Source organism: Caenorhabditis briggsae, assembly GCF_000004555.2.
Source record: "Caenorhabditis briggsae complete genome, chrX, whole genome shotgun sequence".
In the NCBI taxonomy this organism is placed as follows: Eukaryota; Metazoa; Nematoda; class Chromadorea; order Rhabditida; family Rhabditidae; genus Caenorhabditis; species Caenorhabditis briggsae.
Genome location: NC_013491.2, coordinates 10,536,211 through 10,555,737, shown reverse-complemented (window position 1 = coordinate 10,555,737; position 19,527 = coordinate 10,536,211). Strand labels below are relative to the sequence as shown.

General features: G+C 39.9%; 2 protein-coding genes across 2 annotated transcripts in view; both read right to left on the bottom strand.

Moving 5' to 3' along the window:
• The window catches only part of CBG14638, a gene marked incomplete at both ends in the record, with an annotated part of 9,879 nt that extends 2,504 nt beyond the window's left edge, over positions 1-7,375 (bottom strand). Inside the window, 5 exons of the mRNA XM_045239705.1 lie at positions 1,073-1,217; positions 1,407-1,493; positions 5,953-6,011; positions 6,055-6,180; positions 7,037-7,375. Coding sequence (XP_045095470.1) covers positions 1,073-1,217; positions 1,407-1,493; positions 5,953-6,011; positions 6,055-6,180; positions 7,037-7,375 — 756 coding nt within the window. The remainder of the gene's footprint in view (positions 1-1,072; positions 1,218-1,406; positions 1,494-5,952; positions 6,012-6,054; positions 6,181-7,036) is intronic.
• Positions 7,376-9,126: 1,751 nt separating this feature from the next.
• Positions 9,127-15,227, bottom strand: Cbr-pqn-62 (the record flags this gene model as incomplete). The annotated part of the gene is made up of 17 exons (XM_002644610.1): positions 9,127-9,255; positions 9,299-9,402; positions 9,451-10,189; positions 10,239-10,433; positions 10,487-10,591; positions 10,639-10,900; positions 11,005-11,169; positions 11,458-11,704; positions 11,754-12,129; positions 12,177-12,336; positions 12,388-12,503; positions 13,107-13,221; positions 13,380-13,554; positions 13,592-14,012; positions 14,090-14,629; positions 14,842-14,997; positions 15,198-15,227. The coding sequence occupies 17 exons, from the start codon at positions 15,225-15,227 to the stop codon at positions 9,127-9,129; spliced, it is 4,035 nt and encodes a 1,344-aa protein (XP_002644656.1).
• Between the last annotated feature and the right edge of the window lie 4,300 nt (positions 15,228-19,527).

The window sequence follows — 19,527 nt, the reverse complement described above, 5'->3', positions numbered from 1 at the left end:
TCTCTCTCTCTCTCTCTCTCTCTCTCTCTCTCTCTCTCTCTCTCTCTCTCTCTCTCTCTCTTACGATCAACAGTGAACGTACCCAGTTGCTCTAGAACAATTAGGAGAGTACAATTTGTTCTCGCAAGTCTCACAATTGAGCCGCTTCTGTATGTTTGCAATAGCTCTTGACTTTTCGCAAAGGTGATGAGCGAACAAGCAAACGAGGAGCGCGGGACTCTCCAAGACGCTCCCTACTTCTTGTCACTAATACCATAACCAGAGAGATGATCTACCGATTTTCTAGGGTCTTCGAATGTTTGTGTATGTGTTTTTGGGGGCTCTTAGGTTTCTTCTGCTGGCCGGAACAACTGACTTTGTTTTTTTCTGGGGATTTTTTTTCTCTAAAGGATCAAAATTCTGGGTTTCTTGATGTGACAGGTCAGGTTCAGCTTTCGAAATTTTCAAAAGCTTTTAGCGAAAATAGCAGCATTCAGAGCTTCAGCTCGAAACCCAAAGTAAATTGAGGGGGTGCCTCCAACACCATCAAACCACACGCAATTTTCTTATGATTTACTAGTAGACGTAAAGTGAACTTGAAAAATCCAATAAAAGCTTGAAAGAATGCATCGTCGTTTTTTTATTCTTTTTGGCCGCCACTGACGTGTGAGTTGAAGGGTTGAGGCAACATGAGGGATGTAGAAAAGAGAAAGTTTCGAAGAAAAATGATATTCGAGAGAAAAGTGCGCTTTTTTCGTGAGAATTTCTATCAGGCTACAAGAGAATGGGAGAAAATTCAACCGGATAAACTGAAATGAATTAGATAATTCCAGATACTCTTTGAGTCTCCTTGGTGAGAGCTCGGGAATAATACTGGCATTGAGAAATGAATCGTTTATCCAACGAGATGTGGATGCAAACGAAAATAGAGAAAAAAGTCAAGCAAGAGCAGTCTGTGATTGATAAGCTTCCCGAACAGCTCGATGGAACCCTCTTGGCTTTGGCATTTCCGGAACAGGCACCGAGTAGCACTTCCCCCTCCCTCTCGATCTATCACCACCAACTTGCATGCCCAACAAACAACAACACTAACCTTTTTTTCGGTGAATTCCAGAAGTTGAAGACATTTCTGCTTAGCAAGTGCCGGGAACGTCAGCTCCTTTGAATTGTCAACCTTCGGCACTGGCTTTCTTTCTTCGGAACTACGACGTTTACGAGGTTGAACATTAACATGTTGTCTGCAAATGTGATTATAGGCGCGAAATTTCTGTGTGAAGTGAGTGTATGTGTTAAAACGCATGTGACACTGTAAAGTGCTACTCTCCGGTGACATCAGACCAATTAATCAAACGATCAACCCTAACCAAAAAAACGTTTGCAAGAACCTTTGTCGGCAGAAAGATAGCTACCGTAATAATTAAACAAACCTGTGAAGGGCACGAAGCGGCGAGTATAAAGTGTTCCGAAGTTTGGTTGGCGAAATATGGGACGTTTTTCCAGGCGATGTACGATGCCTGAAACAAAGAGGATTGTGTGAAACATACGCGAGAGTGAGAGGGAAATTTTGGGGAAAAATTGATGATAGAGCGAGTGGACAGTAGCCGTGAAACGACACACGGCGGAAAAAGATGAAACGATGAAGTGTCATCGAAACTGAAATAGCCTTTTGGAAAAAGATGGAAATTGGAAATCTAGACATGATAAAGACACAGTTCGTTCATCTCATTAATCACCCTATGTCAACAGCCATAAAAGCAGAAAGGTGAAAATGAGAAGAGAAGAATGAAGGATAGAAGTACTGCCATTACCTAATTGAGAATTGTACTGATATTTTATAGAGTGGCGTAAAAAAGTAAAGCCTGACACTCTAATCCGATATAAAGAGGACCTTCAAATTTTTTTCACCCCAGAAATCCTTTCTTCGAAGACTCTATGCACACAGGAAGGAGAGGTCAGAGTACGAGGAGTTCTGTGCGCAAAGGAAAACATCTTCCTTCGAGTGGAGGAAAGAGGGCGGGAGCTTCTTCGGGAGTGAAGCATAAGAAGAATAAGAAAACAGAAGAAGAAAAAGAATAAGTAAAAGGAGCACCGGGGATTTGGAGTATAGGAGAAGTTTGGGTTTGTGGGTTGAAGAAGAATAAGAAGGAGAAAAAGAAGAAGAGGAGAATGATAAACTGGTTGTGTACATATTTGGAACACACATAGTTACCGTAATCGGCAAGCAGATTTGACCTGCAAACATTGCTTTGACTGCCGGAAAGCAGAAAAAAGCTGACAAGTTTCCGGAGTTCATTCTATGTTTTCTGAAGATTGGGCTGGATATATATTTCCGTCTCAACCGAGCATTGACAAGAACTTCCGGCTTTCATGTTCTTTTACATTATATAAACAAGATCCAAATGAAAAACTACATGCTCTGTTAATTTCTTCAAAGTTTCTGAGTATAGACATACGAATTCTTAAATATTTAGGCCAATGAAAAGTATCGAATTCAAAATGGCCATATTCATCAAAAGCGCTTGTAAAATATTTATATGCCAAAAACTAATCCCCACATGTGCGTAGAAAGGGTTACTGGGTGGTCCATTAAACATTTATAAAGGTGATGTGAGCCTAAGATACAGAATAAAAAAAAGACCTTTTTGAAAGAAGGGGTGCTTTATGGACCTGCACAAATCAATCAAAAAGAGCTAATTAAAGGTTTACACTAAGATCATAACAAGAAGGAAAAGAGAGATCTTCACTAGGAGGTACTGAGACCTCCGGAGTACACTGTGCAGTGTGCTTTATGTGCTGTTAAAGATAGCTGTGCCACAGGTGGAAAGGCGAAAGAAAACGAGAGAAAAAAGAAGCGAAAAATGATGAGAAGCCACCATCGCCACAAAAATTGCTCTTTATCTTTTACCCTCTCTTCCCTTCCTACCTACCGGGGGCATCGAACTCATCAAACTGTTGTAAGAAAAGAGCTGTGAGGAGCTGCTGCTGTGCTGACGTGCAGATTCGAAGGTTTTTCCATGAGGCAAAAAAATGACGGGGAAGTGATCGGAGGCTGCGGAAGAGAAAAAAGAACAAAAACGATTGAATCGAGAGTCGATGATGACGATAAAAGTTTCAGGCAATAATTCATTTCTCGCAGTAAACTTCTTTCGTCTCGAACATGACACTTGTTATTGTCAGAGGGACGGGATGAGCAAGCTACTTTGAATTCGTAGGTTGATCGAGATGTATCCTTCTCGTTGTGTCTCTCCCGAAAAATATTATATTTACAAACAACCCTTTTTAAGGCATCTGGAACATCTTTTTTTTCCAAAAACGGATCCGGCTCAGACGGGACGACTGGTAACAAACAAAATTTTTGTTATGTCGGTTTCTCTATTTTTTAGTTTTTTTGTCGGAGCATTTTTCAGAAAGAGGGATCGAAAGATTCGAAAACTGAAATCGAAAATTCTAGAAAAGAATATAAAACTAATTTAAGGGAAAATGAAAACCTGGAAAAAAACGGATAGTTTTGAAGGCCACCCATCACTTTTTTTTCTACACGGTGTACTCGTTTTTCCTTTAAGATAACAAGAGATATGATTGATTCGACCATCAATTTTGTGAAAAAATTGGAAAAAAACTATATAGTCATCTGTAGTATGATTCGAATGCTTTTGGAATTTCATACCTCTGTTATTTATCATCGAACAGTGAAATTGGGTAATAATCTCTCTGAGAGGAATAGAGATAAAAAGAAAGAGAGAGAGAAAGAGAGAGAGAGAGAGAGAGAGAGAGAGAGAGAGAGAGGGAGAGAGAGAGAGAGAGAGAGAGAGAGAGAGGGAGAGAGAGAGAGAGAGGGAGAGAGAGAAGACAATTATAAACGAAAGGGAAAAAAAAACTGTGCGGGGGTCATCCCACTGAACTTTTGGTTTTACGTCATGAGCGCATTGTGCAAGAGCACAGAAAACGAGCGATAAGAAGCTGGGAAATTTTTTGGAAGGGAAAGATGACGGGAAAAAAAATACAACACTCTCCTGTGTAGTGGAATTGAGAAGTGTACTTCCGAGAGAAGCATCCTAAATAACAAAATATCAAGTGACAAGAGTCCACATCCCAGCGACATATTCAAAGGGCAAGAAGCAGGTCCTTTCGGCAACTGAATACTCGAAAGATGATGAAAGGCTTTCCGGGATGAACTCGTGGATGCCGGCCCCACATTCTATCTCTTTTCTTGAAACTTGATCTACCGCAGCAACCGCACCTGCCTTCCAAACTTTTGCTCCCGAGAAATAGTCCCTTTCGGCAGTGGCGGCGGCTCCGGGACCCCGCCACAAAAGCAACTACGACTAATATATTCAGGAGTATGCAAAGTAACGTTGCTCCGAAAATTGTCGCCCCGAAAAATTGAGAAAAACGGAAAAGGAGGGGTGTGTTGGACAGGGAGGCCTCTTCCCAGTTTGTTGTCAGACGATAATCGGGACCCGTCTTTTTTTTCAACACGCTTTTTCTTGGTAATTTATGTATTGAAGTGAGATGAACCTAACTGCGTTTTTCTTTTTAAGGGAAAACGAATTATAGCAAAAAGATAAGATTATAGCTTGTTAAGAGCTAGAAAAGTTAAATGCATTAATTTCTAATAGGCCATGTAGAGACAATTGATCTAAATAGACTTGAAATCAATAAGATCAAAGCTAAGAAGAAATACATGATTCGGAGGCGGAAACCTAAAGATGAAACACACCAAAACGAAAGTACAGATCAGACATGAAAGGCCACAACACCATCATTGAATTCTAGGAACAATAAAAATATGGCGTCACCTGACATTCACATTCCAAAAAAAAGTTGAATAGTTAACTACTAAACCATTGAATGCCGTCGGCGAGTGGTTACAAAAAAGGGATGCTGGATTTCAATGTTCAGAACAACAGAAAATTTGTAAATTGATCTCAATGATTACTAAAAGAACAATGGAATCTGTTACACAATTTACTGTAAAACTCGCGGTTTGTTCTTCACGACTATTTTGCGCGCCGGGTCAAAGTTGTTGCAACCACTGTCAACAAAAGTTTAATCGGTGATAAGTGAAAGGGACATGTTAAAAGTTGAAAGTGTCACTTATCTTGTCCGTTAAGAAAAACTTTTAGTGATGCTAATATGTTCAGACGTTTTGGAGTCTCTAGAAATAGAAGAACACTTCTTTTTAGTTGAGATGACAAAAGGAACGGATGCGTGGTTTTCGGGAGGGAATGGAAATTTTTTCCATGGACGAACAAGAATAGCTAATCAGTCATGATGTGTTTTTCTTTTTCGATAGATAAAAAACATATTTTGGAAATAAGAACCGCAACAACAAAGAAAGATGACACTTCAAAATCTTTTGCGGGAAAATGAACCTTTTTCGAAATAATACTAATGTAAGAGAAGTTAGATATTCAAAATATTAACTTTCGCGCCCAGACTATCACGAGTCAATTTGTAGTCACGGAGAGTCAGAAGTGGTGGCTTGTTTGGATTGATTTTTTGGGAGTAAGGAATGATTTTGCTGACAAATGTTTCTTACCGTTCAATCTCGGCCATATTTGTGAGCATTCTAGACACTCTAAACTCGAATATGTGGATTATAGAAAATTTTTCAAAATGAATTCAAAAATGTGGAAAATCTGATGAAAATGTTGACTCATTCATAACGTGATTCATAGCAAAAGGGCTAATTTTTTCCCGCCGAGTCATCTAAATTAGCTTTGAACTTTATGTTTTCATAGGCTTAATCTTTACCTTCTTTCTAAAAAAATTTTGAAACGGCAACTGGGCAATATCCAAACTATTTTAGAAGCCTAATTTAAGAAAATTTTCTATTTTTTAATTTAGCTTTTTTTTGACATCAAAACAGGAGAATTTTATGAAAATTTGAAACGTTTTAAAATTCGTCAAGTTTTAACAGTAACTCCTTGCTTTTTTTCCTTAATGCAAAAGTCTCGGAAATTCACTCACCTCCGCTTCTTATGAATCGGTTTTCCAGACGCTGTTGTTGCCGGTTGTATTGTTGAATCCTGAAAGTTTTTTTTATATCTCAAAAATTACAATTTTTCGTACCGAATCATCTCCACTGAGCTCTCCTTCACTGATTGGTATCCGAAGTGCGGCGTTTCTCTGAGCCTCTTCCGCTGCCATTGCTGCAATATCATCTGGATGCGGTTCTAGAGGAGTTCCGGGGCCTTGCTAAAAATGATTGGCTCAATTATTTTGAAAAATACTCACATTTCTGTGCAAAACATATTTTTGAAAAAAAACCACTTACCGAGTAATTGACATTATCATTATTTTCTTGAGAGATTTGATTATCAGAATTTTCTTTATGAAAATCAGTCTGAACAACGCACATTTTAAGTGCTGTGGAGTGTTTGTATCAATGAATTTTAGGATTAATGAATGGGGTTTTTGATGACTAAAGAGACAAATAGGGTCCTCTCATCGATTTTACGTCAATCAAATGTAAAGACGACTTTTTTATAACCCGGGATGATGTGTAATAACATAGTTTCCCAGGAGGAAAAAAATCATCATCATTGTTATATTAACAATGTGGAGTTGTGGCTCTTTTCTTTTTCACGCACGAGTCAATTTTTTTCCCAGAGGAAAAATCTGCCTGCCATGAAACTTTTGGGTATAAATATTTGAAAAACTCTGTCTAATTTTTAGAAATAAAAATTTGTTCACAATTAAGATTATCATTTTTCAATTTTTTAGTGTTTTTAATCGATACTCATTTAAGGTTCAGACGAGTATCGAAAAAATGAGGAGCTTAACGACAAATAGCGCCTTCGGCGCACCAGCTAAACGTTTGAAGCGCCGGAGCCGCGGCATACAGGCTGGTAGGCATAACATGGAACAATTCGAATCATTCAAGTTCGAAATTTTTTAAAAAATTTAGTAATTTTACAACGATATTTTAATAGAGATTTTTTCAATTAAGTTTACGCGTTGCGAAACTTTTTTGGGGATGTTTTTATTTGAAAAAAACATTTATGTTTTGAATTGACGTTATTTTATTATTTATGAGAATGGAAATACTTACCCTTTTTCTATTAATTGGCGGTGGTGGTACTATCGGTGGGGCTTCTGTGCTATCATCTGAAACATCATCGAATACAGGCGCTTTTGCTAGTGTTTTCAAAGGAGGAGTTTCAGGTGGCGTCCCTTCTGGCGTTTTCGGTCCTTTTCTTGGAAGCCCATAGTGATTGAGACCGTCATCCACAATTGGGTTCATTATTCTGTGAGCAGCAGCTTCCACGTTTCTTGCAGCAATCATTGTCTCGTATTCAGCAATTGCTCTATTTTCAGCGGCAGTTTTTTCGGGGTTTGGAGTTGCGAGTCCTTCAGAAGGTGTTGAATCTTGGCTGAGTGTCCGTTCCATTTTTATCGAACTGTACTAGGCTCGGACCGTTGGGAATACTGAATTGTTTGGTAAGCCAGGAAAAAAAAGGAGGGGAGAGTCTGCTGCAGTTGAAGAGGGTTTGTGGGTGTGTCTGCGTTTACTATCGTTTCTTCCCTCTTCGCACTGCGTTTCTTTGTTGGTCGCAGTGTATGCGATGAAGGTCGCAAGGAAAAGATAGATTATGGGTGGCGATAGACAACTCATTAGGCATATGGTCGCATCCTCGATCATTTTTCTTCGTTTGCCGTTCATTTTTCTTGAATTTTCAATAAGAATTCATTTATTTTGAGTAACTGTAGTTCAGGGTAACTGTAAAACAATGAATTTGTTTGTACAGTTAAAACTAATAACATTAAATTCAATGTGATGTGCATGACCTTATCAGGAGTTGAAGTTTTGTTTTGGCTTGATTTGCCATATTCGGTCGTAACACACTGTTTTATTGGTATGAACTTTCCCTAAAACAACTGGTTTTGCACAATTCTCATGACCCAGTTTTAATATTTACCTGTTACGTGACTCTGACTTGTTTGCATTACTACGATGTTGCGCTCTAAGGTCCACAGTTTCTTTTTACTGCAGACTTCAAAAAAAGGACGTCTCGATTTTCTATAATAATTTAAACTTTTTCTCTTTACAGTCTCCAATATCCTTTTCTTTGAGTCATAAAAGTCCGACTGTGAGTGGCAATTGAGAATACAAGAATACGACCCTTGCAGCTGGTGCGCCTACTCATATAACCTGACCAGCCGGCGGGATCTTTTTCTACAGTCTTCAGGGCGTTCCGATAGATTAGGAACGTCACCTGACGAGTACATATTTAACTGATTCATATTCCTTGAGACTTATTGTCCATTGTCCTTTCATGTGCAAAAACTAGATACAGTAATCTTCTGCGATCCTATCTAATCTCGCCTTAAGATCCGCCGTCAAGTCTTTTTTCCCATGCTCCTACCACCAGCTGGGACTGAACCAACACAACCCTCAATTTACATCAATTTACACTCCATCTGAAGAGACGTCAGTGTGTGTCTGTGTGACTGCTCTTCTTTGACTAGTACGTTTACACCTCTTGCCAGCAATTGGGGTTTTTCGAGTGAGTGCGGAAAGGCAGAAACATGTTTTTCTCCTCCTAATCGCCTTCGGCTCTCACATCCTCACTTTGTTCACTCTCAATTATCTCGACGTTTGTAGTTGTAGTCGTTGACATTTGATGGATTTCCGCTTCACAAAACTTCATATGCAAATGACAGGTGTTTTATTTCGGATTGATGGTGTTCCGATCTGCCCGACAACTGGGGACCAGAGCATTGAATACAGAATAGAAGAGGGATACAATGAATGTTGTGTTGAATAGGGAATGTGGAGTATTATGGAAAACTAGATCGGGGAAATATTTTTTCTAGCTGTCAGTGACAAAAAAGGAACTAAATAAGCTATGGAATACAATAAAATAACCGGAATATGTTGGGAATTGTGGACGAAGGAATCAATTTTTTTTTTGGGGGGTTGTGGAGTGGTTTTGAATGTTTTTTTTTTGGTTCTGGAAAGTTTTTTTACAATTGGAACATCGGACAGCGAGGGAGATGAAAGATGATAACAATAATAAGTAATAATTAATAATGATAATCTAATTCTGAATCTATCAGGTTGCAAAGTTTTAGACAGCTAGGTTTATACTAAATACAAGAGATAATAATAAAATTAAAGCACACGCACACACATAATAATTAGATTTCCGATTGCTCGAAGGCTTGGTTAATAATGTTGGTTTGATTGGAGTAATTGGACCAATTCATATCTTGATGGTGTACCATTTGATTAGAGCTGTACATCATGTTATCGTGGACACTGTGCATCTAAAAAAAATTATGATTTGAAATTTTAAAAAGGTGATCATACATTTTGTGCCTGGCTTCCACAATTCTGGTTACCTGGAACTTCATTCCAACCATTCAGAAGAGCAGTTAAGTCGACGTCATCCAGAGAAGCGTTTAATGGTTCAGCTGAAAAAGGAAAAATGAAATTTTATTCAATCTGAAAATGGTTCTTACAATCTTTGAAACTGGCAACCATCTGGTCAATGTCCGGGAAGTCAAAGTCTAGATCGTTGTTCAAGAAGCCTTGATTTTCACACTTGTCATACATCATTGGATCTTGGTACTGTTGGCTTCCAAGGTCTTGATCTATTACGACCTGCTCAAATTGCGAAAGTATTTTGATATTCTCAGGTTTTGCGGATTTCATTTCTTCCGCTTTTTGCTGTAGAATCTCATTTGGTGAAACAAAAACTTCTACTGGTGAGCAGCTAGACTCAGTTTCAGTTCCAATGTTGTATTGTTGTGGAGAATTATCCTGTTGATACATCATAGTCTTTGAGTATGAGATTTCTGAGAAAACCGATTGTGCACTATCTTGACTTTGAATTCTGATTGGTGATGAGTTGTCAGATGGAAGAGACATTAGTTCCGTATCATACGGTGTTTGTGGTGGTCCTTGAAGCAACATTTCAACCGTTTTTGCATCCATTGGACCCCGTGAAGCGTCAATCACAGTTTTAAAAATCTCCTCCATATCCACATTGGACTGCTCATCAGATTTGTAAACGGAGTCTGGTTGAGCGAATTTCAAGAACTGGTCAACTTCTTCATCATCCTCATCTTCATAAACAATTTCTTCCTGTGTTACTTGCACAATTTCTTCCACTTCTAGTTTTCGTTTTCTTTGTGCTGGTTTTCGACTTGAATTTGGTTTCCCTGATACAGCGGGGTTACGTTTTCTAGCCGGTGCTTTCTGCAAAATTCAAATTAGTGAAAGGTCAAAAACCATTTCTCTATTGTACTTTTTTCGGAGCATCCTCAGAAGGCGTGGCGGAAGAAATTGAAGAAGAGGATGCGGAAGGAGTCACTCCAAGGATGGAACTCTTATCATCAGATTCTCCCACAACTGATGCTGATCTAGTTCGATGGGTTTGCTGCTCGCGAGTTGTTCGGTAATCATGTAAGAGGGAAACGATAACTAGTGCCGTGCGACCATCCTGCAAAAATTCAGAGTTTCGATAACTCCTTTCCGGAATGTCACGTTTCCTACTTGTTTGATTAACCGTGCAATGTCGTCGGTTGCAGTGTTGATATGCAATTGTTCGATGAGTCGGGTTTCTGCAGTGCGAATGCTGTCTTGTTGGGATGTTAAGTCCTGTAAACAGAGTAAATAGAAACAGTACAGTAACCATGGGAACGTACACTCAGTGTCTGAACGTTTTGACGACTTTTTATTGCATGTTGAAGACATCTACTGCTGACGTGTTGATCCAAAACATGAGCAATTGGCTGTGTGGGATTTTGCCTTTGTCTTTCTTTTTGTTGCTTTTTCGCAAAGTTGATCTGATGCTGCTGCTCGCGAAGTGTGTCATGGTGCTTTTGAATCAAAGTGACCAGCTCATTAATTTTGGCTTGTTGTTGAGTGAGAAGATCCTCTCTCGCACGTAGCGTCGCCGGTGATAGTCTGAAATTCCAGCCCTAGTGATAAACAAAGGAAGCCGTGTGGAATGTGTCTGGCATTCAAAAATAGAAAACATCGCGGACGCAGCTGTTTGGGTCAAGACTCACAACTTTTGCATGGTTTCTTGATCCATCGCCTCGGCAGCAGCCTCCATGTTTTCGACGAGCGTACCCATTACAACCGGACTGCCGGAAGTGGTAGCAGTTGGGTCGCTGACTGGCATGTTTGGCGAAGGACCCGCCTGGTCAGCAACACAAGGACTCGCTTGTAACCTGAAAATGTCTTTTCATGACAAACTGTCATAACATTAAACTTAACACCGCACACTCAAACAATAATTCCAAATAAAAGGTTTATAGTTTACACCAAAAAACTGGGAGAGAAAAAGAATGGGTGAAAATTATCATTAGAAACATTACTAGGGTGAAGCAAACAACATAGACCGTTTGTAAGAACAATGAGATTCAAGACAAATTAGAGAGATAAATCCACACAAACAGTTGTCATTTGAAAATACACACAAAATCACTCCAGTTTAGTAAGTGTATTGGTTACTGTACTTGGGGTTAGGATAGAACTGATTATATTTATCGTAAATGAAAAAGTCATCCGGTGGCCCTGGTGACGGGTACATTCCGACCCACCCAGTTTCTGCGGATGCAATTAGGACGGGTTGATGATTTGGAGTAAAGATTTGCTGTTGCATTGGTTGCTGCATTTGTTGCTGCATGGAAACTGGAGTTGGAATGTTATTGAACATATTTGGCATTGGTTGGTTCATGTTGTTCTGATTGCCAAGGAGCTGCTCTGGAAATCGCTCTTTTATAAATCGATAATTATCTTCTGGGATGCTCACGGTTATTGAGACTCATTGGACGAGATTGAGATTGAATCGATTGCGGTTGAGAGTTTTGCCGAGACTGTGGTTGAGATTGTGGTTGGCTTAGAGAATCATGGTTGTGGTTTGAATTGTGATTTTGAATTTGAATTTGGTCTTGTGAGATCTGCTGCTGCTCAGCCATCCCATAAATTTGTTGTTGATGGTCTGGTTGTTGGAAACGTTGCATCTGGGGATTTCCTGATTGCTGTGACTGTATCTGTGGTTGTGGTGGAGACTGTGACACTGGGTGTGGTTGTGGTGGTGGTGGAACAACAGTCTGGAATGTTCTAGTGATACTGCTTCCTGCTCCGGACGATATCTGTGGGTCTTCGGGTGGAGATTGGGAAATAACCTGTAAACCATAAATTAGCGTCTCTCGATAGCTTCGCATTTTCTCACCCTGCACCCAGATCCTAAATGTGAAAAGCAGCTATCATCCTTGATAAAAAATCCTGAGCCATTGTTTTGAGAGACATTCCCGAAAACGTGCATTGAGTTTGGAACCTGTTGGGATTGCTGAATTTCTTGAGTGACCGTATAGCTGACAGTTGCGGATTGTCTGGAATTCAGAGCTTCCTGTTTTTAAGTTTCTTTGCCCCTTGCTTCTTACTCATTGTTGCGTCCAAGGAGAGCATCAGCGTTAGTTGGAACGCTGGAGCACTCTACTGGCAAAGAATTGATAACTTCGGTAACGCTTTCTGGAACCTCCTGAACAGCTTCAGCACCCTGAAAAAACTTTGCCCATTTCCCTGTCTTCATTCTCACATTCCTTCTCAGTTTTCACAAGTAACAACTGTTGTCGGAATTCCGGACAACACGCTTTCAACAATGCGTTTTCGTTTTGCAAGACGGAATTTTTGTTGTTTTCTGAAGCCTTGATAACTGGGTGTTCTCTTTCCCTTTCCCTTTCGTATCTTTTTCCCAGGACATAAGTTTGAGAACACAATGTTGATTGATAAATGACAAGTCAACTCGATGACATGCCAATCTGCTTTCAAGGAGGAAGCAAATCACAACTAGAGATAGAAGTAAATGGAAAAAAGAAGAAGATAGAGCGATGAAAAATAAGTAGTTTCAAGAAAAACGGATATATGGATCAAAAAGCTCTTGCGACGGCAATGGCCAGAGGCCACCGGTGATTTATAGGTTCAGGATACTTGGCGGAAGTGTTGACAACTCGAATACACAGAAGCCAAAGATTTGCTTCTGGTGATAAGAAGATGATGGGGTGATAACGCAAAATATCACACTACACTCAAATAGAAACCAATGTGTTTTGGAAGAATCAAAAATAACCCGAGAAAAAGTTTATAAAAAAAAAAAACTAACCTTTTGGCCACGTGGATGAGCAGGTTTGCGTGGTCTTGAAGGTCTCTTCTTCTTCTCTGGAGGCTGTCCATCTACGGATGCGCGAATGAGCTTAGCCCGAGCCGCCGCGCTTCTGCTGAAACAATTTTGATTTTAGACCTTTCTGTTCTCATGCTTATTTGCGAGGGTGGAATGGACCCCCTGTGACGTCAAACTGATCACTTCGCAGCTGATCAGAAACAATACGACAGTTGTTGTTAAGTGAGAGAATTGAAAAAAGTGTGTGTGACCTACTTTTGAGCTTGAGTTTGAGCTTTCTTTTCTTGGAAGTCTTTCAGGGTGGCCGATTGAGTTTCATACAGTTGCCGTTTTGTATTGTAATCCTCCAACATGAATGAATTTTTTGCGGCGAGAATTTCGGCCTCGAATGGTTCCAAACGACCGCACAATTTAGATTTATTTCCTAGAGCTTGAAGTTAGTGAAATTTAAAATGAAGATGATATACCTGTAGAGGAGATTGCTCTCAATTTGCTTTCAGCTCTGAGCTCGTTGGTCGACATGTCATTCAGAGATCCGTACTGCTTTAGGCGAGGCTCTTGCATGATTAATATCTGATGAACAGAAAATCTTCGGCGTGCGGATGGGATATTTGGTATCCTTACCTCGTTGGCCTTAGGAGGAGTTACTGTAGTGACATTAACCTCTTGGATGTTATTAGAAGGGTTACTGTTAGGCAAAGAATTGTTCAAATATATAGGGGCATTAGGTGCACTCAGCATTGATGTGGATTGGGAACTATTGTGTGTTGAAGAGTTGGGGATGGATATCATGGAATTTGAGCTAATGTTTGGAGATTGGCCAGATACCCCCATCTGACTAGAATTGCAGCTCATTTGACCGAGCTGGTGTTGTTGAGATTGGGGAATCTGCAATTCCCGAAAATAAGTTGTGAAATGATGACCTCAACCGACAGAAAAAAAGTAAAAAACAACAAAACGCCTACCGAGTTCATGGAATGCTGAGTGGGTGGTGGCTGCGCCTGGTCCATATGGCTCAGATGAGATACTTGCTCTTGAGGTTGATTGACTTGGAAGGATGAGATCATTTGGCTCCCTGTTGGAAGACCGGGTTGGAATTTCGATTGGTTGATCTGATTGGATGACGATTGTGAGTCACTCATCATTCCAGACTGATGCATGGTGTAGTGGCTCTGACCACCCTGTCCATAGTTGGAAGACATTTGAACATCCATGGGTCGTGGAACAAAATTCATTGATGCATCATTCTGATTCAGTGGATTCTGATGATCATACTGATGCATTTGTTGCTGTGACTGCATTTGGCACTCATTTCCATTACCCAGTTGAACATTGTTTGTAAATCCATTATTGTTCAATGTGAGCGACGGAAGACGTCCTCCCGAAGTGTTTCGAGAGTCCAAGTTGTACGAAACCATTTGATTTGGCTGTTGCGTGTCCATCATACTCTGATGTGGCATCTGGAGACTATTGGTCTGCAGCAAGTGGCCATTAATCGCCGGTTTCTGGAACAAGAAACATGGGAATTTCTTTAGTTAAACGGAACGCTGTTTATCAAGTAAAGTAAAGTAAGAATAATAGTGAGAACTGAGTGGATTGGGGGAAGGAAGACGACGCAAAAAAGAAAGACAACAGTTCAAAACTTTCCAGCTCACTATATCTCTTCTCATTCATTTCCTCTCCTCCTCTCTCAATCTTTTTCTTTCTATCGGGTTACCTGATCGTTGAAAACACGATTCGCCGGGTCGCCTCCTGTTGTTGCCGGAATCATGGCATGCTGCTCAAAGTTGTTGCTTCCATTTGATGGCCGCTGATGGGGACCACTCATTTGAGACGGCTGTTGCTGATGATGGTGCTGTTGCTGTTGCTGCTGCTGGAACAAACAACAACTGATAAAAAGTTAGTATGGAAGAAAAAATTCGAGTGTGTGTGTATTTGTAGTAGTCGTGAGTGGCGAGTGGCCTAGCCATATCCATCACACTGAGACCAAGTATCAATTTGTTGTTATGGGTTGGGTGCCAAAAGATTCAATGAGTCTAAAGACAGAGAAAAAAGAAGCGGACTTAAAAATACCTCGATTTTTAGAGACAACCAAAACACCATTTCAAATCACAAGGAGATCAATTTGCACTTTCCAGAGGTATTAAAAGCATTTTCAAATTTTTTCTTCAATTTCTGGCCATGAAAGAGCACTTGCCGAAAGTTAGCAAAAGTTTTTTGTGGTAAACTCGACAGACTGATTGAAAGTCTGAATTCCCAACCTTCCTCACGAATTCCGAAAAGTGAGCAGGGTCTATTTTTTTAGAGTGCACCTGACCAAGGTCACAAAAACCTAGAAAAATTGAGAAAGTTTTAGTGATTCGTTTAAAAATCTAACTGATGCTTCTTTAAGATGGTTTACTACCGTAATTCTTGAAGTACAGTTATTTTTACAGGGGAACCACAGCACGGTGTAAACCCGAATTAGTAATGAAATTCAGGAGACGTTATTAACAGCCTATTCAAATAATTTTGAAAATCATAGAATGCGCTTGCCAGTTTTAGCCAATTATCAGTACCAAAAATCGCTTCTGTGAAACATTTTCAGACAATTTTTCTACACTTTCAGAACATTTCAAAAAATGAAATGTGTTGTGTTATACTCAAAACTTAAAGGAGGCGAGACAGCAAAAAATTTCGGGGGACAGTTCGGGGGACGAAATCGCGCCGCGCTTATGTAGACCATCGATCGTCAGGCGCCTTCGCGCCCCCGTAGCTCAGCCGGTAGCGGCGCTGTACCCCTGAGCTGCCTGTCATGAGTTCAACCCCTCATGGGGGTTCTCTATGCAGATTATCAGGAAATCTTTTTTTTTTTTGGTGTCTGGCCTCCTTTAATCACGTTTAATACATCGGATCTTTTTGAATTTTCTCACGATGAGACATTTATTAGAAAATTAAGCATGTAAAAAAACAAAATTCATTAATAAAGCGGATTGTCTGTTCTGAAGCGTTCTCAAAACTGTGAGAATGGTCGTGGACATTACTATTTTGCACTAATAACGCATTTTTTGGTACTGGAACTAATATAACTCGGCTGAAACAGGCGCGCAGATTCAGAAATGTCTGGATAGGCTGTTTTTAATCCGTGAAGTTTTCTTCAAAATTTGTTTTCCTGAGACATTAGCAAACGTCTGGAAAGCAACTCCCTAAACAATGTAGAAAAAGTTCACAGCTAGTATTATTTTCCCGGTGGTTCAGTAGTTTTACGACAAATAATTCTTGCACTTTTTTCTCGTGCGACTAAAGAGCTTCTATTTAATTGGCTTTCAGGCCATCTGGACGCGTTCGTTTTTTTGTTGAACGAAAATAAATAGGAATTCCCCCACTAACTTTTATGTAGCTGCCGATGGAGTTCATATCTGTGTTGCTGATTGTGGGAACTGATATGGATTGGTTTAACATCTCCATATTTTCTGAAAAAAATAAATTGGAGTTCTTAAGAAGATATAAAAGTACTCTCAAAAGTACAAAATAAACAAGATAGCAAAAAAAAAAGAAAGAAAAATGTGTGACGTTCCTCGTTTGTAAACAGATGGAGAAACACCCGTACAGCTGTGGATATGTTGATGAATCATGAGAAAAAAAAGAGTAAGAATCGGAATCCGGAGGGGAACAAAAAACAACTGGAGAACGTCACAAAAGAAAACAACAGCAGTAAACCTGAAGGCAAAAAATAGTGGTGGCGTGGAAAAACGCATGAAGATAGGTGTAGGGGCAAACAGGCATATGCTCAAAAATCTTTGATCAGTGGCATCCCCGCCGTTTTCTTGCATCCCCCCCATGGTTTCGCTTCAGCCGATCACTTTTTATCGTCTCAGTTGAAATAGCAGTCGTCCGGCAGCCGCTACGGCTGCCATCCACGTTTCTTCCTGCTTCTGCGATGGGATATGCCGCAATCGTGCCGCTGATCTTCTTCTTCTTCTTGCTTCCGCGCTTGAGCTCACCGTAGTACCTCACAGTTGTTTTGTCAGGTTGCTCAAGAGGAGAGACCGCCAACGAATATTCAATCTATCTCTCGCATGATTAGTTCGATGATCATCAGTCAGAGGTGCAATTGATGAGTACCTCATAAATTTACAAGAGAAGATATGAGAAGAAGAAAAAGAAGGAGAAGAAGCAAACGACAGACATAACGGAGACAATGCGATTCGAGTTGCGACGAGAGCACATTAGAAAAAAGAATGTATAGTAAAAGGTATCGATGTCAAGATGAGATCAGAGATTTTCTATCCCGAGGAAGTGCAGGAAAAGTCTAAAACAAACAGGAACTTCAAAAAACAAACGAATCTATTTCGAGGATCTAACAGAACGCCTTTATAAACTTATTCATGACTCACACGTAAGGATAGTGACGTGCACTTTTAGCGCAATTGGAAATCCTACCAGTTTTTTATGTTGCGTCTATTGTGAAACTGCGCCAGCTGCAAACTATTCAAAAAATTCTCGAAAAAAAATGTTTGTGCTTTTAGGACTTTTTTGTGCCAATTTATAACTCATGAAATGGAATGTGTCAGGGGAGAGCTGCACCAGTCCAATATCATCCATTATTACGGATCGCAACCGTCTGACTTTCAATCTTTTTTTCATTTTCGCACTATTTATGAATCAGGGTTTCTAGAAAACCCTTTTTCGAAACTCGATGGGAGAGAATGGCAACAAAGCAAAAAAAAGAAACGGAGAGAGTGGTTACTGTACCACGTGATAAGACTCGTGAGATGATTTTAAACTATGAAATTTTCCCAAAATAGAATATTAGAAAGGGATTATTTCATGGATAACATCTATGTCTTTTGTACCTTTTTAAAAGCTATTTTGGCTCAGGAAAACGGAATTTGTATTTTTAAATTAAGTAAAACAAGCCCCTGTTTTTCTCAAATATTGCTTTTGAAAAAAATGCGATAGCTTGAAGTTTCAACCGTTTTTGAACGAATTTTTTGAATTTGAATTTAGCAAAAAAGACATAGGACCTATTCCGTTACACTGAACGCAAAAAAAAAGTTGTATACAGTATGCACTTCTCTGAAACGAACTCCCAAGAAAATCAAACGGCATACGAATTCAAACTCAAGTGCTGGTAAGAATACTAATACTGCCTAATGTATACTGTTTGCCTGGCATTCATTATCAGCAAAAAAAACTGATAAGAAATTCCAAGTTGACTATTTAATCAATTGCATTACCACCCCATTAATATGTATAAAACTTTTGTTTAAATTCGGTCACCTATGAAGATTACGGTATTCAATTGAATTTGAATCTAGACTTCATATGAACAATGAGCTCTCTAGGTGTATGCGACCGCGAAATGCGGAAAGAGTCTCCAGCTGATCTGGAAGTATTCATGAAATTTACCATAGTAAAGGTGCTTGAGACGCGTGGCGTCTGGACTTGCCTAGGGTTTCAAAAATCGAACTCATGAAAAAAAGAAAAATGGGAGAAGACGAAAATAACAACGGAAACACGTTTGGAGACCGTGAGAACAGATAAAAACGAACCTGGGAGATCGGCGAGAGTTTTGCGGTTTACTGGAACGCAAAAGAAGACACTAGTAGCGTACTGGAGGGCAAAAGAACACACTTTTAGTAGCAATAAAGCGTGGTTGCGCCTCGCTGCCGCAGGAAGTGGCTCTTTTTTATCTCCACGGTTCTCGCTCTTAGGGAAATTAAAAGAGCAACCGTATGATGAAAAAGGGTCGGTCGGAGGAGATGGAACCAGAAGATAGGAAATCGAAAAGAAGGGAAAGTAAACAGAATACGATAGTAACAGAAAAAAAGCCACGTGGTTTCAAACTGAATCACATGGTTTCCAGCGTCCAGCGAGATTTAGAAAAGAGAGCGATGGGTAGTACTCAAGTACAGATGCTTCCGCTAAAAATTTATTGGGAAACGGGAAGCAAATGTGATTCTTCGTCCCCAGCGCGTCTATCCATGGTACACACAACAACACACAACACAGAGAGCAAAAATATATATGAGAATCTTTCGGGGCGTGGCATGACGAAGAAGAAGAAACATCGCCAAGAACATCTGTGGTCTCAATTAAACTTATTCATTGTTTTCATGATGCCCGGGGGGGTTTTTTCATGATGCCCCCTCAAGCTTGAAATTTTATTTTAGTGGGGGCGTCTTCGGAAATGGGAGCGGGGGGGGGGGGGTGACGGAACCAATAAAGCCCACGGATCAGTAGGTCAAAAACCCGATCCTTTTCAACGGGAGAGAGATTTACGGGAAAAAGTTTTATTGGGTCCTACCAGGAACTTGAAGGAAATATTTTAAAACTATGATCGAGAACCAGTCTGTAAGTTGACTTCTCGAAAATGATTTTTTGAAAAAACTTCATTCTCGAAGTGTTTGAAAAGTGCACA